The 24,271-nt window shown below is 39.9% G+C and overlaps 1 protein-coding gene across 3 annotated transcripts in view; it reads right to left on the reverse strand.

The window, feature by feature from the left end:
• Positions 1–24,271, reverse strand: part of WDFY2 (WD repeat and FYVE domain containing 2) — a 174,538-nt gene that overhangs the window by 6,302 nt on the left and 143,965 nt on the right. For all 3 annotated transcript variants that reach the window (XM_014851400.3, XM_070520613.1, XM_070520612.1), the window contains 3 exons: positions 15,742–15,868; positions 4,394–4,499; positions 595–696 (listed from right to left, as the gene is read on the reverse strand). In XM_014851400.3, coding sequence (XP_014706886.1) covers positions 595–696; positions 4,394–4,499; positions 15,742–15,868 — 335 coding nt within the window. The remainder of the gene's footprint in view (positions 1–594; positions 697–4,393; positions 4,500–15,741; positions 15,869–24,271) is intronic.

Consider the following 24,271-nt stretch of genomic DNA (forward strand, 5'->3'; position numbering starts at 1 on the left):
CAGGGGTCAGGTTATCTTAAGCCACGTGTACTGAAGAAGTGCCATCTCCAGAGATTATGCTGTTGGATGAACAGGAACATGGACGAAACCTGATTCAATCCATTGTCTACACTTTGGTCACACTCAAGCTAAGTGACTAACATTTGATTTCCTTGAGGAGGATCAAATCCAACCATGGAATCTGACTGAAAATGCTCTATTATAAGTAGATCTAAATAACTAAAACTAAGATGAAAAGAGGGAAAGTGAAATTACTAAGAAGAAATAAATACCACTTCTATAATTTCATGGTTTGGTATCAGTATGAGCTAAGCATGACCCCTCTAATTTTAAGGTATATTTCCACAGATGCCACTGGAATTCTAATATCATATCCCTTAACTACTTACTGGGAACAAGTCACTACAAAACTGAATCCAGTACAAATGAGCTACAGTAGATAAAGAGAATAAGTTAATGTACAGTCACAAAGTGACTCCATGATAATAATTTATCGCACCACAACTCCCGCCCAGGGGTGCGCCTTCTTCTAAGATCATTAGGAGAAGTTATTTCCACACTGTTTCATTTTGATGAAACAGCCATACCACCTACCTGTCTTAGGCCAATTTTCTTACTGTCCCACATTTGCTTGAAGTTCCAGAAGAACGGCTGATCACACTTTTGGCAGGAATCACTGTCCAACCATTCAGGGGTCTTGTCAAACAAAGCACACAACAGGTCACAGTGAGAAGCAGTGAGGACAATGGAGCCACCGACACGGATGAAACTTACAGAATCAGGATGCGTTTTTTAAAAACGGAGGTGTGATTTCTCAATCATTTAAAAAATATTTACTGAATGCCTGTCATGCGTCAGGCCCTGGGGATGTAGCTGTGAATAAAAAGAACTTCTACCTTTATGGAGCTTACAATTTATTAGGGAAGACTAAACATGAAATATTACGAGTAATGATTATTTCAATAAGTAGAAGTGCAAAGGCCTGAGAAGGATAAGCACACAGCACCATGACAATGGTGTGACCTAGGCTGGGGTTCAGGGGTGTCCAGGGGCATCCAGGGACAGCTGGGGCCATATCACACAGTCTTGCCAGCAATGTTGAGGATTCAGGACTTCATCTCGTATTCTCTGATTGTATGGAATTATATTCGCTCTGGTCTTGTACAATTATATATAACTGCAGACCACACATACACACAGCTACCCATGTCGGAGGGATGCAACCTGACCACAGCGGGCACTCAGGGAAGCACTTGTCTACTGTCCACTCCTGGCAGGCCCAGCAGAGCTTGAGGCTCTGCTCCTTCCCTCATGGGTCACACAATATTCTGGCTTCGTTCATGATTTCCCAGCCCTATCATGAGTATTCTAAACTGGGTCAAACAGGTTTAAAAGATGTGTTAACCATAAAGTACTCTTTAGCAAATCTTCACAGATTATGCATATAGTGGCCCTACATTTGCTTCTAGAGTTCCACGTTCAACTCTGTAAATTCACCATCTGTGCAGAGAACTGATCTCTTTCCACATATCATCGAACCCAAGGAACCTAAAAAAATATACCCAGGGTTTCCCAAAAGTGAATTCCAATCTGACTCATAGGACACATTGTAAAAGAGGCCTGAGATCAAACAAGTCAGAGAAATGCGGTAAATGAGAGCCTGCCCCCTCTCTGAGATTCACAGCTGACAGCGGCACAGTCAAGGCTCGGGAAGGCCTTTTTCTATTGAGGTAATCCTTTCGGGGAATGCCTGTTACGGAGCAGATCTGGGGATTTAGCCTGTTCTCCCACCTTCGAGGAGAAATGAACCTAAAGCTACACATTGTCTCAAAAAGACCCCCATAACAGTGACATTTTAGAGTTCTGATTCTTGGTCTACTTATTTTATTAAAACTAAAGAAAAGAAATAAGCCTTCATTTGCTTTGTTTTATGCCCTAATCACTTTAAAGACAAATTTAATAAAATAATACAAAGTTTTTAGCTAAGACAACTTTTGTCATTTTTCAGAACATTTATAATGCAGGAAAATCAGGAAGATTTACAAAAAACTTTCACACTCACACACACAGAAACATCACTACATCTTTTACAAGGCAGCATGCAGGTTTAGGACATATATCAAATGTATCATAGTGGGTGCCTATGAAGAGGAAATTGGGAGTAAGGATCAGGAATGGGGAAAAAAATAAATCAGCATGTGTGGTATGATTCCATTTTTTGTCAAAAAAATCTTACACATGTGTATATGCAGAGAAAATATACGGAGGATCTTTGCCAACATGTTAAGGGTGATATTTCTGGGCGGTGGTATTATGAGTAATTGACATGTTTTCTATTTGTTAACCAGCATTTTGTAACTTTTCTACAAAGAATATGTATTATATATACTTTAAAAACATGATAAGTTTGAAAGAATGGATTTTATTAACTGTACAAACACGTTTAACACGTTTACGGGATGTCAATCCCATCTTCGTTCAGACACTTGAGGTTCTCATCACCTGCCCCGCGCCCTCGGCTGCCAGCCAAGTGCTTCTGTCTGCTGCTGCTGCTCATGAGCACTAACCCTCTGCCTGCGACCTCTCGTGTTCACCTCGTCTTTACTCCTGGTGTTTCTTGTCCTGCTCAGAGCATGTCCAGGCCCCATCAATCTTTGAGCACTATGTCCTTCTACAAAACCTTCGCTGAGAACGTTAGCTGACAATGATAACACTCCTTCCTAAATGCCCAGAACTAATGCTCTTTCCTACACCAACTGTAACAGTTTTCTGAAGTTTTCTGTCACATGTCTTTTCTTCCAGAAAGTCTGCCAGCCTTCATGGCAGGGACTGCTTCATTACACGTCCCAGACCTCCTGAGGTGAGCACTGCATGGCACGTGCCATAACCAGAGTGGAGCTCCACAGATACCTCTCAGGGGTATATGTTTATAAAATATGACAGGCAAAAAATGGATGGAACCTCCTCCACTGCTCACTGAGAGCTCTGATTCACTCAAAAAGAAGATTTAAAATAATAAGTACCGAAACCCCATATATCTGCACGTCAAAAGGCATAATTTTTAAGCAAGACGGCACAAAGGACTGTCCACCAACCGCCTGGTTTTGTCTTTGGAAACCACATCTTTATCCTTCTTCGGGTCTCTGTCCATCAAGGGTGGAGGGAGCACGCAGTGATGGAAAAGAGCCCAGCAGTTCGCTCTCCCCTGGTCTGGTCAGTTAGGCCTGGGCAAAAGCCAAGACAGACCAGGTGTGGCGTCCCTCATCTAAAGCAGGCTACCATGCAGGATCACCAGTCACCCGGGGAGCCTGGCTAGCAAGGCTAGTACATATTGTACTGATTTCCCTGCCTTCACACTGATGGGGCCAAGTGGTACTTTCAAAAGCAATATTCTACAATTCCCCACTTCCTAACAGTAATGATCGTTTTAATTAGTTACTAATAGAACTCCTGTGGATTTATGGTTTGAGCAAATCAAGCTTTAATCTTCTTAAGCATTTAATTACTGGCATTTGAAAGGCATTACATTGTGGGTAATGCAACTACTCTCTTGAAATGAGATTGGGTGAGGGCATGGAAAGAAGTTGGGAAATTGCTTTTGTCTTTTTAAAGTGTTGCTGTTCTATCTAATTTTTGCATCCTGCAAGGAAATAAATTAGAAGAATATACACTGTCAAAGGGAAAGTTTATCCAGTATAATTCTAGGGAGATGAGAAAATAGTTAACTTCAAAGTACTTGTCAAAGGGGATGATTCAGTAAACGCATCAGTTAAATGCTCAAAGGCGAAAAGGAAAACTCATAAAAAAAGAATATTATGATAAAACTTAAATATATGCCTAAAAATGACAAAGTATATATTTATATCTGGAGAACTGTTAAGGACATGACTGATAAAGAAGCACAATAATAATTATTTCTAATATTTCTATTAATACCAAACTAAAGATTCTTACTTCATCAAATACCATTTCTCATAGACAAGCCACCATTTCCCTCAATAACATAAAGCACACGAGTTTTCTGTTTTCGTGGGCACTTTATCCCGAAGGCTAATTGCCTGAAAATAGATGGTTCCTTTTTCTCACCTGAACTTTTGCTGTGAATTGTGTAACAGATTTTAAGCCTACACAGCTTAGTCTCAGTCGAAATTCTTATGAAATCTCTATTACATGAATGTTACATGCCAATTTGTGAGGGGTAAAAAAAAAATGAGAGCTCCTTTTATAGTAGAATTTTTTTCTCCAACAAACATGTCTTATTTCATGGTTTAATCATAAAAGAAATGAGAAATGAGCAGAAGGGATGGCTGAGCCATTTTTCAGCATAGCCAGAGCTGCAGAGCCCAGCCCAGTGGCCGTGGAGGGCGAGGCACCAGCCTGCTGTGACCCCTACCTCCTGCCTCTCCACGTCCATGTTCCAGACGACAATCCCACCATCACCACCACAGGAGATGAGCTGCCGTGTGTGCTGTGCATAGGAGAGGGCCTGGACTTTGTCACTGCAAAAGGAAGCAAGAGTTAGTGACAGTTCAGGAGAGCAAGCGAAAGCCCTGAGGGCAGGAAGCCCAGCAGTCAGTCAACACACACACTCACCCTTGCGCTCCAAGTGCAGATCTCAGAAAACGGATGGAACTGTCAACATGCTAACCCTTGGGAGAGGACTCAAGATTTAAAATAAGCCAAAATGCTCATCGAAGATGCTGAGGCCACAGGGAGAGGCAGTGTTTGTTCATTACCAACACTTAAGGAAAAAAGCTGAGTGTTGAACTGGTTGTAATATCTTACCGGTTCCTTCCTTAACTGATTAATTAAATGAAGTCTGTGCCACATCTTCATGTTGTATTTGTTCAAGGGTCATGATTCTACCTTTTAAAAAAAGTATCCTTTAGGAGTTTTGGAGGTCATCCATCGAGATGCCCAATGGATTTACCTGACAGAGCCAGGTAAACTGTGCTGCCTGAGGTGTGAACCATATCATGGCGGCTTAGGCACAGGCATGCCATTTCTTGGCTTCCCAGGGTGAATCCAAAGCAACAACAGACTTGAGTTTTACTGACTCTCCATTTCTCTAGTTTTAATAATCTTTCTCTACTGATTGTGTTTTACTTTTCTTTCCAGTTCATGCGTGGCTGCTAAGTTAGTCCCTCTTGGTGGCAGCCATGATGGAGGATTCAGGTTTACAGTCTGACAATTTGGTGATCACTTACAAGATTAGTGAGATCTACTCTCCACTAAGTAAGAGAGAACAGGGAATCTGGTTTCTTGGTCGTTTGTGTTTGAATATTTTTCTAATTTGAGCTCAAATCAATTAAGCATTCTGTGCCCAATGGGAAGGAGAATAGCTCTTTGAAATCTGGACTGGTGGTTTTTGTGTTTACTTTTGACCTGTGGCTGAAGTTGTAAAAGTGAAGCTATGAAGCTCCATGTGCCTGTGTCTACAATTCAGAGAGGCCTTTACCTCTTAGATATGGAATGCTTTCCTATTTCCAGAAGTATCAATAAAAAGAACTGGTTCTGTTTGACTTGTAAAGATAAAGTGCTTATATAAATTAAATATTCCTAAAATTCACAGAAACTAAGGAAATTGAACCTCTAAAACTTTAAACTTACTAAACTTAAAAATAAAAATTATTTTACACAAAATGCTATCTAACTCAGTAACATCTTAAGAATCCAAGTTCACAAAATTAAGGTAACTCTTTGGCAAATGAGACTAGTGTGATATGTTTTAAAACACAGCTGTCTTTCTGATTTGTCAGTGTTAAGTGTAATGCAAGCGTATGTTTTATTTTATGTGGGTCGATTTCTCCTAAATTTATATAGGATTACTGGTCAATAAGCTAATATATATATATATTTTTTTTTTCCTGAGGAAGACTGGCCCTAAGCCAACACCCATGCCCATCTTCCTCTACTCTATATGCGGGATGCCTACCACAGCATGGCGTGCCATGCAGTGCCATGTCCACACCCGGATTCGAACCAGCGAACCCTGGGCCGCTGAAGCAGAACATGCGCACTTAACTGCTGTGCCACCGGGCCAGCCCCAATAAGCTAATATTATGCCTATATAATGTTTAATATTATGAAAAATATAAATTTATGTTCCAATAAATTGAATAATTGTTCTGATAAACTTTATATAAACAGCAATTATGTTTTGTAGCAAATAAACTTAAAGATTATTCCTAAGATCTTTAGGTAACTTAAAACAGACTAATATTAAGTTGTGCTAATCGACAGATAATCATTGGATATCTAGATAATTCCTAAGTTAAAATACTGAAACTTTGATTACAAAGAATAGCATTAAGTGTATATATGTTTACTTCCTATTTTTATATGCTACAGAGAGGCTATACCTTAGTGTCTTGTCAATGAACGGGTTCGTTTTTGCCACTTCAAGGAGATACAGAAGTGATGTATGTTGCAGTACAAATTTGTGTTATATGTGTTCACGAGCTTTGCAGTCTGCTCAAATGTTTGTATGTGACAATTCTGAATTATCCACATCCTCCCTCCCAATTTTCTCTATGAAATATAAGCTACTTTGGTTAACTATTATAATTAAAATGAGTGGTTGAGACTATGCCAGGTGCAATAATGAAAAAGAAATACAACAAGAAATAAAGCAGTGGTTCTCAAACTTTATGGTCTCAGGACCACTTTACACTCTTAAAACTTATTGGAGGACACCAAAGAGCTTTGGTTTAAATGAGTGATAATCATCAATATTTGTCATATTTGAAATCAAAACTGAGAAATTTTAAAAGTACTGATTCATTTGAAAATAGCAATGATGGATCCATTCCATTTTAACATAAATAACATATTTTGTGAAAAATAACTCTTTCCCAAAATGAAAAATCTTGATGACAAAAATAGCATTGTTTAACATTTTTGCAAGTCTTTCTAATGTCTGGCTTAACAGCAGAGAGCCAGATACTCATCTCTCTCCACATTTGTTATGTTATCACTCATCATGCAGCCTCTGGAAAAGTCCATTGTAGACTTTTGAGAGAAAAGGCAATTCTCCAGTAAAGTACAAATTTGTTCCAAAATATGAGAGAGAAAAATGAAGGCCAAAACTTGGGAAGTGAATTTTATTTGCTTTGGTTTATAATATTCAAATCTGGAAAAAAAATGCATTAAAATTCTGGCATAGTTCCCTCAATTTTGATGGTTTGTTTCCTTGGTTTACTGATTAATGCCTTTGACTACAATGCAAAGGATATTCTTTACCTTCTATGGAATCTGCCTAACTAGCAGAGATTCTGTATCTCACCAGAATTTTCAGAGCTTTATGTTGACTTGATTATTTAAGGAAAAAAATAAAAGGACCAGGGCCCTCACATGTGAAAAGAGCTAAATTCCTGAAAATTGTGTTACTTGCTTTATTTATTTTCAAATGTGTGTTATTCTTACTTTGATTATATAGATAAGCAAGTATTATTTTTGGACCACCTGTGCTCTTACCTTAATCAAGTACCTAAAACTCCTCTAACAACTCTTTGGTTTTGCCTTCCCAAACTATACCCAGTATTTTGAAGAAATAAAAATGTTAGGGTACTTTTTACACCTAAAACTATCATTGAGATTTCCTAGAGGGGTCCTGGAAAATCATAAAGATTTGTTTCTTTGCCTTACAAAAAGAGAGATGCTAGAAATAAATGCATTTGTTTGATGTGTTACTATGTTGAGTTGCATGTGAAGAGTTGTCAGATCAGAAGAGATGCTCAGTAAAATGTGACTAATCTAAGTATTCTGAAATTGTCTATTTCATGGGAAGACCATGGAGATTTACCAATGCTCTCATTGCCTATAATACGTTTTTCCATTCAGGGGAAATACTGATCAAAACTCTTAGGAAATAGTTATGTAGGGTAGCCCAATAGAGAACTGTATTGTCTTCCATTCTGATATTGTCAGAATAAAAAATTAACCACTAAGTCTCTATAATCTACACACAACTTTTGTATTATTCTGATGTTTGCCTGAAGGCTCTGCTATAAAAGCTACAGGCCAGAAAGGACGCTCTCAGAGTTTTGTGGAAAAGGACTGTTGTACCAGGTATTTTAAAATATTGATATTTCAAAGAATAGACTCTTAGGCAAAGGCTACTGAGTTGACAGTGCTTAGATAATTGTTAAGCTGTTAGTGGATGGAGTCAGAATTTCCTGGGGTTTCTTTTTTTGGTCTGGATGTAGACGGCTTCATGAATGCAGACTGCTAAACCAAGAACCAGCAGAACAAGAATTAATTACATAGAACTGAATGAACTGAAGAGGAAAGTTTTATTGTGGCTATTTGCTTGGCTGATGTTGTTCTAATGTTCTACTTTCTGGATAGATGAGGATGCCTTGTCTCTTTACTTTTTTTTTTTTTTTTTTTGCTGAGGAAGATTCACCCTGAGCTCACATCCATGCCAATCTTCCTCTATTTTTTAGTATGTGGGCTGCCAGCACAGCATGGCCTCTAATGGTGATGTAGGTCCAAGCCAGGGAATCAAACCTGGACTGCTGAAGCAGAGTACACTGAACTTAACCACTAGGCCACCAGGGCTGGCCCTCTCTGACTTTTTAACCTATCTCTAACCTACAGTTTAGTAAACTCTGCTTTCATAGGCTAAATTGAAACATTTAAAAATTATATCCTATTCTCACTGATGCCCCAGAATTCACAAACTATTACTGAATCCCCTTAATTTTCAGGGCAATATAGTTATTTCACAGGTTCAGTTGGAATCTATCCACGGGATATAATTAGGCAAGCAAGCCCTTACCTGGAGTGTCGTATCAGAGAATGATGCTCACTGAAACAGATATGACTAGCGACTTTAAGAACTTACGGAGCCAATGCCTACAAAGCCCTCCCAGGAAAACTGACCTGGTACCTGGTTTACAGGGTCCTGGCCTTACAGGTGGTAAGGAAGCTACTAGACCAGGAACCTAACAAATGTTGGAAACCTTGAGGAATTCAAAAAGGTTATAAACACTATAGGTGAACTAAGGAGCAGAGTTTCTTAGGCTTGGTTTCCTAGCCTTGGGATAGCAAATAATAGAGGCTTTGAAAAGTCCAATCCAAGATTCCTTACAAAAACCTGCAGGCAGAAGTTAATTTTGTGGGCTTAATAGTTGTTTATACTGTATGGCTCTCTATTTGCAAAGCAAACCAAGAAAGTCTATATGGTTAATCAACACTCTTACCACACCAATGTAAATAATTAGGCCAAATCTTATGAGACCAGCCCTTTTTTGTGATGAAGAATAACCTTTGAGATTATTATAATTACAGGAGAGGAGAGGGAAAGAACTGTCAGGCAGAGTGTGAAAGACTGTGAAATGGACAAAAAGAAATTACTGGGTGTCTTTTCAACGGAATATCAGGTGTTATTTAGCATACCCTTCTGAGTTATCTGATTCTATAGCAGTCTGCGTTTTTGGTATCTTTGAGCTAGTTTATAACTATGTAAATTATAAACTGATATTATTGCAAATGAATTTTGTCCAGTGAAGATGCAACTAACCCCCATCCACGCCCCTCCCATGGAAGAAGCCAGTTGTGAATCTGCTCAGCATTCTCCATTGTCTATGCATGTCTCCTCTTTGAATTTTCCTTTGAACTGGTTATAACATCTTACTAGTTTCTAGTATTAATTAATCATTAACTAGTATTAATTAATGACTAATATAAAATCTTTGGCATGTATCCATTTATAAAAAGAGTCAATTGTTTGCTATCTCTCCTGGTTGTTATTTCATACATTTTAAAGTATGGCGTGCCACCATTCTGATATTGAAAAGCAAGAAGGAAAATCATTTAGTTGAACAGACCCTGTGATTTGAACTACATTTCATTTGTTAAGGCATCTTGATACATATCAGTGATCTTGTAAAACCAAAATAAGCTAGAGAAAGAACTGCTTTGCCACTCATAGCTGGCAGCAACATTCAGCAACAAATACGTAATTTATGGGATTCCAGTACTGTTCACATTCCAACACAGAAGAGTGGGACACAGTGACGAATGCTGGATTCCAAGCTTTGTAATAAAGCTGCTCAGGGACTTCCTGATTTAAAGATTCAAAATATGACCACCTTGGGGGCTGGCCCCGTGGCCGAGTGGTTAAGTTCGCGCGCTCCGCTGCAGGCGGCCCAGTGTTTCGTTAGTTCGAATCCTGGGCGCGGACATGGCACTGCTCATCAGACCACGCTGAGGCAGCGTCCCACATGCCACAACTAGAAGAACCCACAACAAAGAATACACAACTACGTACCGGGGGGCTTTGGGGAGAAAAAGGAAAAAATAAAATCTTTAAAAAAAAAAAAAAAATATGACCACCTTGCAGTTAAAAGCTGAGTGAGGGAACATCCCCAGGTTCAGAGACTAAGGGTTATAAAGAATAAAAGATACCTTCTCCTTACATTCATGTTTCATCTGACATCACTGTAGCATTTATACTAGAAAGCGTTTCAAAACTGGTTATTATTTCATGGATGAGTGCTCCGTGCACTGCACTGCAAACGCTCTTATGAGTGCACAAAAACCTCCCTTTTTACAGCCACAAGGATCTGCCATCCACAGAGACTACACTTAGTGGGACGGCCTTATTTCCTCTCTCACCAGCCCTAGGGGCAACATGTCTAATCAGGCCCAGCTACATAATTTGGGAGGCTCAACGCAAAACGAAAATACAAGCCCCCTTGTTGAAAATTGATTAGGAATTACAAGATGGTGACAGCAGAGAATTAAACCAAGCATGAGGCCCTCCTAAGCATAGGGCCTTGAGCAACTGCACAGGAAACATGCCCAGGAAGCTGGTCCTGGGCCTGAGGCTTCTTAAGGAGAAAGGGTAGAGAAGCCTTTATCCTCTTCATAGAAACAGATTTTCAGATATAGGCTAACATCTTCCCAGATGTCAATGTAGGCCCTCTTCCATCTCCTAAGAGTAGGATGGACTTAAATGTATAGTATCTTTCATTTCTTTGATGAAAAGTCCTGGGTTACCTGGTATAAATCTGATTAGTTATGCATCTGCTACCAGATATCTCGCTCTCTTATATTCAGAACTCCCATATTCATAAGTTTTCCAAACCTCCAAGGACCAGAGAAGGTTCATAAGCAATCCACACGTGTGAGGTCTCTTGGATAACTGATACCCAGGGTCACCACACACCAAAGGGACCTGAGAGGGATCTGCTTCCCCAGGGATCTGTGGACCGCAGCCAGCCTGAACCCAAACTCAGGGACCTCTGTCCGGGAGCAGTAGTGTGAGATCAGCAACATTTTGCTGTTCAGAGACTAGGGTGGAAGTTCAGATTAGCCACCAGCTCCCACTTGCAATTTCCTGAAAACACTATATTTAGTGTTTTCATGTGTTCTGTTTTGAGTAACATTCTGATCCTGACAACCATGAGAATCTCTTCATCTCCTAAGATCCAAATCAAGAGTCACTCCCCCACTGAGCCTCTCACTTTCCAGTGAAACTGGCCAACTGGCCCGCCTGCATGTCCTAAGTGCCCAACACAGAGTCTGGTGTGGAGCCGGAGCTCACTAAACATTTGTTGGATGTATTATGAATAAGAGGAGGAGGTGTGTGTATGTGGCAATATTTCCATAGTAAATGCTACAATCAAGGAGAAACAGTAATCATATCCAAGAGCTTGATTTTCGAATTATTATAATTTTCATTAACAGGAATAATTTTAACAACTGCCACTTACTGGCCCTTACTCTTGTGTTGATTATTTTACATGCATTATATCATTTATGTTTTTTGATAACCTTTGAGGGTTTTTCTTTCCAACATTACCCTTATTTTAGAGATAAGGAAACTGAGATCAGAGAGATGAAGTACCTAGCCTAAGCCTATGTAGCCATTAGCAGAAGGGCTGGCTCAAACACAGCTTGGCCTGACTCAGAGACCAGCACTTAATGACACACTACACAGGCCCTCTCTCTTTAACAAGATGAGAACTCTAATTTCTTATACTGTGTTCTATTATGTGTTTAGCTAAATTAAAAATAGAAAAGACATCTCTTCTCTATCCTGATAATTCTCCAGTGCTACAGTGAGAAATGCTCCTAAATCTCAGATTCGGAAGGAGAGAAAGCTTTCATACATATTGATCTTTGCCCTCCCTCTTCAAAACCCAGAAGAAGCTGAATGCAAGAATTCTACTTCTTTCATAACTTTACATGCAATTTACTTGATATAAGAGGGAAGAGCACAAATTCTTCCAGTGTATATTTATTTATGAATAGCCTATTTTTTTACCAAAAGGCTTTGAGGATGCTTATAACAAAAATCTTACACATGGAAGAGTAGGGAGAGAGAAACCAAGACCTGGGATTGTGGAAAGAAGAAGCAAATACACAGGCCACATGTGCCCAGGGCCTGGCTGTGACACAGCTTCATGCAACATGCGGATCCCAGTCTTGGTGGAGTGTCCCATCACAAGGGACCACACAGCCCTTTACCTGTGCTTTAAATTATGTTACTATTAAATTAAGTTGCTAAAAAGTCTTAGAAGCCTAAGAAAACACTGCTAGAAAGAAAAATTACGGTCAAAAAGTTGGTCGTGGAATGATAGATATTATCTGAGAATAAAAAAGGACCTAAAAAAGCCCAAGTACCATTATTAGATTTGCCAAGGTGGGTATGGGACAATAAATATCCAGGTCTACGCTTCTGTAATATCCATCCAACTGGTAACTAATACTTGAAAAAACATAACTGGCCCTGAAACTGGAATCTTTTCTTTGCCTTTCCTTCCACAGAGCTAACATATAATCATGGTTCCACTTGCTGCAGGGAATAAAAACACCAAAATGCTTCCAACGCAGATAATATTGTATAGAAGTATACTTTCTTAGCTTTTTTCCCTTGGACTTAGAAACATTTTGCTGTCATCCATCACTTACTGTAGTGCTAAAGCTCTCTCTGTTTTGATGGGAGTTTTATACACCAAATCAAACTAGTTGCAACAATGTCGTATTACTGCTGCTGAAGGATGGTATGAAGCGGCAGAACCTGGGACAGAAGACACGTGGAGTTGTCCCTCTACACTATGGTTGGACATTTCCACAAGAGGGGAAGGCAGTCTCCCCATCCTGAGGGGTGGGGATCTATGGTCCAGTCTGCTCTCTCCAGTTCCCAAGCTCACCAATTCGGTCCTTGATTTGGAACTCTGATACCATCAGTCACCCTGGGGGAAGGTGGGAAAACGGGGAATTGTTCAGCGCAAGGGGCAGCCTTGGACCCCAAGTAGAAACTCCTTGGCCTCTAAAGATGAAAAGAGACAGAAAACACCATGGGGCACCTGGGGGAAGGGGGATACCATATGTTACTCAATGTTCATTTTCGTATCCCCAGTGCCTGGCACAGCTCTGGACACGAGGAAGGTTCTGAATAGCTTTCCTAGTTCAAACGGACCTAAGGTTTGGGAGACCTAAGCTCCCAGCTGGGGTCTTTGAGGATGGTAGCCTAGTACGCTCATCTAAGAAATGATATCTGGCTTCTCTCTTTAACAGGGTTATCATAAGACTAAACTGAGGTGTCTGCGTGTTTTGAAAGCTCTTTGAAAAAGTATTAGGTGCTATTCAAATACAGGGATCACTGAACACCAATCCAGGGTCAATCTTCAGGGCAAAGGAATGGCTGCTTTGACAATGGGCTGATGACTTCTCCTCTCTGGCCGGGTGCCCTTGCCCTTTCCTTCCCACACCTTCTTTGTGAATCCCTTCTCCTACTTTCAGCAGCTCCAGCGGCTTTCCTGTCCTCAACTTAGGCATTCAAACCCGCTCTAACAGACTGACAGCAACTGATGCTGAGGAAGTTTATTTCTCCTAGCTCTGTGACACCCGGGGCAACCCCTCTCACGCTAAGACCTAGGGACAAGGAGCTTCTCAGAGAGTTCATTTTATTACTAAGCTTGAATTAAATAAAGTACCTTCTGCCATTATTCCTGTTCACAGCCAGTTCTGACTGGGGGCTCCTGATCTCACCGCCTGCCTGTCCTAAGTTCTAAGGGTGTGATCCCTTCGGGATGGACTCCAAGTCTGGTCTGTTCCATTTTCTAAAAGGTCAAGTCTGTATTTCTTAGAAACTGGAAGACCTTTCATTTTTCTGGGACTGAGAGACTGTATCTCAACTTTGTAGCTTTTCCTTCCTTACCAAACTATAGGTGCAAGTTCCCTAGAACATTCTGCATGAGGGCACTTAGCACACAGTGATGCTGGTGTTAAGCACTGTTACACTTCACCACCCTGTGGACGGGCCATGCAAGGCTGCTTGCAGCCTTTATTAACCACTGTGTAAGAATAAAGCTAATTATGAGCTAATCTGAATGAGTCCAATAAATATTACTGATCTTCATTCAAAACCTGCGTTTTATTTCTCTGAGAGTCCAAAGCAGCAGGAATTACCTGGCAGATTAGATAATTGAGTGTTATTAAAGAAGACTGTTTTTGGCTTCTCTTTCTCTTCACTTACATAGATGATGTCAACTCCTTCTACAAGATCTTGATGTGTGTCCATGTCATGGAGATAAATATAAGAGAACGACCCCTCTAACGTGCTGATGACAAGGTCCAAGTGACCCACAAGCCAGGTGTAGCCCCAGACAACTGATCTGTTCTCTAACGTGGGAAAGAAGGGCTGACCAGCTACTTCTCTAAAACTAAACTCTAACATTAAAATAATTATTTTTGCATGGGCTGTCTAAAATTGAATTCACTGATATCCAATAATCCCAAACTGTAGATTTAACTGGGAAGGCTATTTTAAAACTAGTGTTTCCACGCAGATTTACAGGCCGAGCTAATGTTGCTTAAAACCAGTCAGTTCATGGGAGCAGGACTGACATTTGTTCATGGCTGTCTAGAGTCATTCTTAATAGCATTTTGAAAACTTTACAAGTTTAAACAATTCAGAACTGCTTGAGTGTTCTAAAGAGATCTAAAATTCCTTCCTACAACATGATTAGGCTTTGCCCCCAGGGACTGTGGGCAGCACATGTGGAACAAGTCGGAGTGTGGTCTGAGGGTCACCAGCAGAGAGCTGCCTGGGAGGCTGGTTACGACACAGACGCCCGAAGCTCCAGACAGCGACCAGATCTCAGAAGACAGGGCCCAGAAAGCTACTTTTTAACAAACTCCTTGGTGATTCTTTGTGTACTGCAAAGTTTGAGAACAGCTCCAAGGAAACACAAAGCTCTCTCTGCTCTTCCTCCCAGGCCCCTGAAACCGTCCCTGAAGGAAGAAGAGCCTGATATGAATCCAGGCGAGAACTCAATAAATATTTGGTGAAGTACAAAATGTACTGTGTAAGGAAGGATATGATTTCTCTCTTTCCTCTAGCTGCCAGGAATCTTACAGCCACATTGGAACTCAATTAAGAAATTCTGTGGGCCTTCCTATTTTTAAGCTCATTTTTCCCTCATTCTCAAATTTTGACTCTTATATTCTTTCTGGTTCTAATTTTTACCTTTTCTTTATTTGCTGCCATTATTTTATTTTACGGTTTTCTGTAAGCACTCTCAGATCCTCTGTGGAATAAGATGGAGTATAAATAAATAAACAGATGTACAGATGTAAATCAAAGTGGCTATTATTTGCGTTCCTGCCATGTTCCTTCCCACGCTGAGATCCTGCCATGGAGACTGGCCCGCACTCCTTTGTTCTAGCTTTTGGCTGGGAATCTTTTCTCAGTGTTCTTTATAAAAGCACCAGCAGTCTTACTTGTGTCCTTGGAGCTCGATGGCTGTTCCTTTTCTCCCACCGATGTCCCACATGATTACAGAGTGATCTGAGCTGCCCGAGAACAACACTCGCTGGACGGGGTCCCAACAGAGAGCAGTCACCCCACCTGAGAGAACAGAGCCAGCTGGACATTAGTCACAAAGTAATAGTATTATTCACCAATAAAATGTGAAAGCAAAGGAGTTAGGATCTAGTGCAGTTCCTGGCATACAATACATTTTTGTTGAAAGAACAAACAACTAAGTCTCAAAAGAGAAAAAAATTGGCTCCAAGAATGAAGTCCCACCCTTTAAGCATTATTTTCTCCCAAATTTAATGTACTATACAATGAATTACTGTAAAGACCAAAGGGAAATGAAGATGGCAATTAATTGACCTTCAAACAACGGGCATAATTCTAAGAAGAATGGAAAATATTGCACTGTTTGGAAATATTAACCATATTTTCTTAACTGCTGTCTACTTCCCACCCCAACAATAATAGATAAGAAGTAAATGGGGTTTAAAAATCTCAATTAGCTTTTTTATTCTTGAACACAGATATAAATAGACTATAATATCAGAACTTAAAATTTATTTTCTCTCTTTGGGAGTATAAGTTTACAGATTCTGGGCAAATTACCTACATCCTTGAGTGTCAGTTTCCTCAACTATAAAATGGGGAGGATGGTAATACAACTGTGACTACTACAGTGATAACATCAACCCAGCCATTACCTACTTCACAGGATTACGGTGAGAATTAGATCGGATCAATTACGTAGGACCCTCTGTAGACTGTGGTGTGCAGTACAGATGTTGGTTATTAGCATTACTCTAGCGGTGTGGCTATAAAATATGATGACAGATTTTCTTCTCTGGCAGTCCTCTTATAAATCAAACTCCTTGTGCACTGAGAAAAATAACAACTTTTTCCATATAAATTGAATGCAAAGCCTACAAATACTTAAGAATGTGAGAAAGACTAACTTTTTACCTTATTAAAAAACATTCTATTCTGAAAAGAACATAAAATAGCTTATTTCTTGGAATCTGACATTTTTCCTATTCAGATTATCAGTTTGTTCTAATGAAGTACTGCACTTTAAAAGCTTTTAGGAAAGTTTCTCTCATATAATTATCTCAGAAGACCAAAAGGGAAAAAAACCCTCACTATTCTGAATTATGCTTAATGGCTTCTTCTCATACCTGCACAACATTCTGCTTGAATATATTCCTGTCCATGTAAGAATACACATCACCTCCCCCAGGGCACATGCAGTAACCACCCCGTGCAGCTCCCATCTCCTCTTTCCTCACCACTTGCCGCCCCTCAACCCCATCCATAACAGCTTCAAGCACAGAGCCAGCAGCAAACAGGGTCTAGTGCTGTCTGTTGAATGAATGAAGGAGCAGATGAATGAAAATACAAAAGTCTTTGTTTTCATCCACAAATCTTGTTATTCGGAACTGTTCTGCTATGCTTACTTAGCTTTTCAAAGCTGAATATTTTCTCCTTCTGTATAACTCATTTTCTTTTCCTGCTATTAAACTCCATATACCTTTTTTTTTTTAAAGCTTCTTTCAGAATTTTAGAATGTAATACTTCAGGATATACATTCCATCCTGCAAAATGTTTATTTCCACACAGTACCCAAATGGCTGACTTTGTTAAATATCTGTGGCAGAGTTAGCTAATTGTTCACCTAAATTCATATGCCCCCTTCCATATATACAGTGCTCCCTGGAAAGCTGCTGTCCTGCAGGGACCACATTTACTGGGCCCTCCCGAATCTAGGGGGCATGGGACCAGTCCTCAGCCATGGAAGCCAGAAAGTATGAGGAAGTAACATGCATCGCTTGTAGGCCAGGCAGTTAAGATATCCCTTTTCCACTGTCTCTTTACACTTCCTCCTAGAGGACTCCGAGACCCCATGGCACGAGAAATTCTAGAAGGAGCCTGGGTCCCTGAATCACCAGAAAAGACCTGTAAATCAGGAACACTGGCATTGGATTGTCACATGAGTGAGAAATAAACTTCAGCAGCATTAAGCCACTGAAATATTGAAAATTATTTGTTAAGAGTAGTTAGCATTACCTATTACAATGCCATATGTTTACTGGAATATTATAACAAGCCTGGCCCAAGAGAAAGATGAGAATCGGCAAAAGCTTCATAAATGTCAGAGAAATGAAAAGAAGTTACTGGTTTAGACTGTAAATATTGATGCCTAATATTTAAACAGAATTGGAGAGAACCCTGGTCAGAAAATTGTTGCATTAGCCTCCAAAGCAATCCATTATAAACTCTGAATTGATTTTTTCTCCAAAATATATCTAGAATCTAAGCACTTTTCACCACCTCTACTGCTACCACCCTTGTATGAGCCACTGTCAAAATTCTTGCCTGGAAAATTAAAAAGTCTGACACATGTTTTGTTATAAAGGCTATGGGGGAAGAAGGCATTCTCATACATTGCTGATGAGAATGCAAACTAGTAAAACGTGGAAAGCCATATCCAACAAAACTACATATGTGCTTAGCTTTTAATCCAGCAATCTCACTTCTGGGAATTTGTCTCAAAGATACTGTCTCCACACCCACAAAAATACACATGCACAAGGCTGTTCATTCCAGCATTGTCTGAAATCGCAAAATATTGGGAACAACCTAAAAGCTTGTATGAGAGAGTAGGTGAATAAACTATGGTACATTCACTGAGTACTACGCTGTTATGAAGAATGAACAAGAACTCTTGGATAGATATGAAGTGATTTACAGGATATACTGTAAAGTGAAAAAGGCAAAATGCAAAAGAATATCTACATTATGTTACCTCTCAGCTAAGGAAAAAGGGTCGATGAGAAACGAATGAGATTTGTTAACTAAAAGCAGGTGTGTGGGAGCAGCTGGGAAATGGAAATAGAGAGGGATGAAAGAGATTAACACTTTTCTGAGTACATTTTTTTGTTTGATTCTGAGTTTGGGAACCATGTTAATGTTTCACATACTCAAAAACAAGTGAATAATTAAAATCAACCAGGAGTGTGGGGTAGTGATGGACCCCACATGGAATATAAACAGAAACAAGTGAACCTAGCTGTATTATAAATGAATGATACAACCACACTGAAGGGGAGCAGGAGGAGAACTGACAAAAGTAGCTTTGGAAAATGGTAGTTCAATTGTATAGTTTAAGGCTAAATATAAAAAGACTTGTACACAAATACGGTACTCTAGTCAGTAGGTTTGTACTTCACAGGGATACAGGTTATACAGGTTAGCAAGTCTGACACTATTCTAATGTGTATTTAGGATTGAGCAACTAAGAAATGTACTGAGGATAATAAAGGCTGAGATTCTCACTATTATAATAGGAGTTACAAATAAGGAGGGAAGTTTAGAATAAACTCTCCGGGGTTAGATTCGAATTTGAAATATCAGTACGGAATCAGGTGTGTGTACAAGCACACACATCCAAGATATAGAAATAGTTATAGATGTGTGAATACACATATATATTTTTTCTAGCTCTGTCTACTGAGAGGGCCAAGAAGCAATGACACCCCATTAATAATAAGCACACATAGCACCCAGATTTTGCCTTCTAATTACTATTCTGTAATAAAAGGAATAAGGGTTATTTGGATAGCTGAATCTAGGGCTGAGGCAAGGAGTACACAAAATAAGCCAGGAATGTCATATGGTACCATAAAGTACGACTTGCTCAAAAGATGATGGGGACATGTGAAGAGGAGACAGGAAGCAATGTGAAGGGGTTCCCAACAGCCAAACTGGGGACAATTTGAGCAACAAGATAAATAAATGGTAGTAACAAATTCTCACACAGAAATAAATAAAAATTTTTGGATCCAAATCAATACAATCAACTGAATAAATAAATAAATGGGGGAGAAGTGAAAGTTATGGTACAATTCCAACCAAACAGTGTGGAAGAGATAACGATAATAAAAAACCCACAAATTTGGCAAACACTATAATCATAACTGTTTCTGGTAAGAATCATGAATAAAATTACTGGGCAGAAATATGATGAAAAACAGAATATTTACACAGTTTCAAAGTATTTCCTCATAAAATACTTATGAATTACAAAGGGTGATTAAGTGGAGAAACCTGGCAGACTGTACCCTAACCAAATGATTAAAGTTAACATCTCCAGGGCAGAACAAATCAACATCATGCCTCTGATATGATGCACTGACAAGGACACAACGTCATTTTTGTGGTATTCTTATCAAAAATGCATAACTTGAATTTAACCATGAGGAAACATCAGACAAACTCAAATGGAAGGACATTCTACAAAGGAGGGACATTCTGGCTAGTACTCAAAAATGCCAAGGTCATGAATGACAAAAAAAGACTGAGGAACTATTCTAGGTTAAAGGAAACTAAGGAGATATTATAACCAAATGAATGCGTGGTCCTGGGTTGAATTCTGAAACAGAAAAAGGTTATTAGCAGGATAACTGGAAAAATGTGAGTAAGGTCTGTAGAATAGTATTGTATCAATGTTAATTTCCTGATTTTGACATTTGTACTGTAGTTTTCAAAGACGTTAACATTTGGGGAATATGGATGAAGGATGTATAGGACTCTGCAATATTTTATAACTTCTTTAATGTCTGAAATTATTTCAACGTGAAAGTAAAAAAAAAAGAAAGCCTAAGACTATTATAAGAGCCTTCTACAAGGTTTCCTGGGCTCCACTCCTGTTCTGTTAGCTGTTCTCCGGCTAGCAACCAAAGCAATCATCGAAAAACCCAAAGCAGATTATGACACCCTTTGCTCAAATCACTCCTATGGTTTGCCATCCCATTCAGAGGAAAACCCGAAGTCCTCTCTATGGCCTTTCAAGGCCCTTCCTGATCTCACTCCTGCCCCTATCGTGGGGCTTCCCTTCCTCCCCTTCTCTACCTTACTTGCTCCCCTCATTCCCTCATTTCACACAGGTCCCTGCTCAAATGCAACCTCCTTACAGAGACCTTCCTTGTCTGCTCTTATCACTCTAGTCCTTATTTTGTTTTATTTTTCTTCAGAGCATAACAATCTATTTATTTACTGTCTGCTGCCCCAACAGAATACAAGCTGTGGCAGGGCCAGGGTTTTGGCTTGTTCACCATAGTCTCCCCAGGACCTAGAATTCTGCCTGGCTTACAGTAGGAACTCTAAGCACAGACAAATGAGCAAATGACTGCAAGGAGTAAGCACACAAATCAATGTCCTGTGCCTTGTTCTTAGCACGCAGAACAGGCATGTGACGTCTCTTTTCCTGGCTGACCCGTGTGAACAGCCTTCATCTATTTTGCTACTCACACCTTTTAGGTTAGAGAATGCTCATCTCAAGGAGAAGCTCTGGAGATGGTCTTGTTTGACTGGTTAAGCCACTAGGATTAGAGGGATAGAAAAGAGAAAGATGACAAATGGGATTTCCCCTATTTAACATCTGTTTGCGTCCCCCTAAAACTCCTATGTTGAAACCTAATCCCCGATATTTGGAGGTGACGAGGTCACAAGGGCAGAGCCTTCAGGAATGGGATTGCCCTTACGAAAGACACCCCAGAGAGCTCCCTCACCCCCTTCTGCTGTGTGATGTTATAATGAGAAGGTAACCATCTAGAAACGAGGAAGTGGCCCTCACCAGACACTGAGTCTGCCAGCACCTTGATCTTGGACTTCCCAGCCTCCAGAACCATAATAAATAAATATGTGTCACTTATAAGCCACCCAATCTATGACATTCTGTAATGGCAGCCCAAACAGACTATGACAACATATAAAATGGGTAGCTCAGGTTCTTTAAAGCATCTTGTCAGATTTAAATTATGGTGGGCAATGGTAAAAAAAAATGGCTAGAAAGGCTTATTTAACTTAATTAAAGACTTAATTGCAAGAGCTGTTCATCCTGTCAGAACAAACATGGAAATACTTAAATAGAGCTTATTACATGCCAAGTGATAAATACCTTTCAATTTCCCTCAATACACACCCACATCTATAAACACTGCACCATGAGAAGGAGGCCCTTTGCCTTCTTTGTTGGTGACTAAGGGATAAGGATAGTTTATGGTAAAGAAACTGGAGGTTTAGATATGGTATTATAAGTGCACTGGCTCTGGAATCAGATTCTAGGCTTAAATTCCAGCTCTATCCTTATTAGGTATGTGGCCTTGGGTAAGTTATTTAATGTCTTTGTGCTTCAGAAGTCTCATCTGTAAAATAGGCATGATAATAGTTTTGTTGGGATTAAATGAGTTAATATATGTGAGCACATAAAATGGTGCCTAGCACCTGGGAAGCTCTCAATAAATGTGAGCTATGATTACACTGCAGGAGACCTCATCTATACCATCTCCAAGACAGCGCTTATTGTTGAGTTAGCTTTAAGGCAGTGATCAGCTTGTTCCCATGTTATCCCACAATCATGAGGTCAATTAAAGTTTTAGAAACAAGACCCATCTCTAGTTTTTCCACATCACATCAGGCTATAAGGGGCCAGAACTGGGAAGGAAAGTTCTTGGTAATATAGAGTTAGGAAGAGAGAACCAGGTTAATGCAAGTCAAGGTATACTCATCAGACCCTCCCAAGGCTCAGAGTGTTAACATGCTCTATTAACAGTGGAAAAGATGGAAGGAAAAGCAGCAAGACAGGAAATAAGATGGACTGGGGAAGGAAACAAATAACTTTGGGGTCTCATCCTAGCTCTATGTAAATATCCTAACAATGGGTCCTATTGGAGGTTGGCTTATAAATTGTAAATTAAAGAATTCATTTCAAGTCAGTTCAACAAGCACGTATTAGGCTCTGTGGATACAATCAAATGAAATTAGACGCTATGCCAACACAAATGTACAATGGTAAGACAATGGGCTTAGTTTTGAGAACAAGAAGGGCATGCACATTGTATTTGGTGGAGTCATTCTCTCATGGGACCTGTGGTTACTCTCTCTGCCTAGAGTGCCCATTCTACCTTTTATCACCCAAGTAACTTTTCTCCCTCTTCAAGGTGCAGCTCAGGTGTCTCCTGCAAGAAGCCTTCTCCCAACACCCCCAATCCAGGTGAGGTTCCCACCTCTGTGTACATCTCTGTTGTCACACTCACCATTTTGTCAAACTTTGTTGGATTATAAATCCATCTCCACAGTAGGCTTTGGGTTCAGTATCTCTGTATTCAAGCACAGTGCACAGTGCTTGATACACAGGAGGCACTCAATAAATATTTACTCAACTGGCCTGTTGAATTTGAAGGCAGAGAAGAATGGGCAGACAACAAACAAGAGCAATAAACCATCACTACAGAGGCACTGGGTGAGCCTCGAGGGTGGGGCCGGCAGGAAGGCAGCGCACTGAGAGACATGGAGGAGCAAAGAGGTGGGGAGAAGAGCCGCTGACTGAACAGCCTCTTCCTTCCGACGCGACTGTTCCTGAATCTCTCAGCAGACAGCCTCCTGATGAACAGTCCTTTCTACTAGAGGCTTTTGGCAGCAGGAGAAGGCAGCTACCATCAGTGAGCCTGCCTTCCACAGCAGTGTGACACACACCTCACACTCAGTCCACATGCATACCATCCTCCTTGCCCTCCTAACTAGGTCGGACAATGAGAGCCAGGGTCTATGATTGTGGGTTTCCAGGGTTTATGATATCTTAAATGACAAAAATCATTTCTTCTATTTTTTTGACTTCACTTCAGCTTACTGCATCTTTCTGCTCCCCACAATGTTTCATTATATGCTTCTTCCTGTTTTTGACCTTGACAATATGACCGACAGAATAATTTTTAACAAATGAATTCATTCTTAAAAATAAAGGTTTTTATCATTATAGAATTTAACTATACTATTATATACTCTCATAGATGTAATTTTTAATGGCTGTATAATGTCTCAACACATGGAGGTACCTTAACTTATTTCACTTATTATTAGATTTTTCTCAACTTTAACTATTATAAATTTTGCTAAGATGAACATTTTTATATATAAAACTTTGTTCACATTTCTGATTATTTAGTTAGAAGGGATTCCCAAACGTGGAACCAGATCAAACAGTATAAACATTTTTAGAAATTTAACATACATTACAAAAGGCTTAGTGAAATAATTTTCTGGAGAGCTTTACAACATTTCTTGCAAAAGCTAAAGACTGTGGACTGTTGCAAAGTCAGGGTTGGAAACTGCTGGGTGTGTCTTTACCAGTATGATTCGGTACCTCAGTACGAGTGTTCCCTTATACCCTGCCAGGTGAAGGTTTATAGGCTAAATGTGGCTAAAGGAGGGCCACCAAAGTAAATCCTCAGATCACGAAGATTCTTGGATAAAATATTTGACCTTTCGTTACTGCATTTTGCTCTAGGTTAAAGTGATGAGTGTTTCTGTAAAGCTAAATGTCCTCCATCTCTAGGCTACACCTTCCTCCTGAGATCCACAAACGGATCTCCAGCTGTCTCCTTGCCACCTCCCCAAGGACGTCTCTTGGTCACGTTCAGTTGAAAGCACCATGATATT

This window comes from Equus asinus, chromosome 11, assembly GCF_041296235.1.
Source record: "Equus asinus isolate D_3611 breed Donkey chromosome 11, EquAss-T2T_v2, whole genome shotgun sequence".
Lineage (NCBI taxonomy): Eukaryota > Metazoa > Chordata > Mammalia > Perissodactyla > Equidae > Equus > Equus asinus.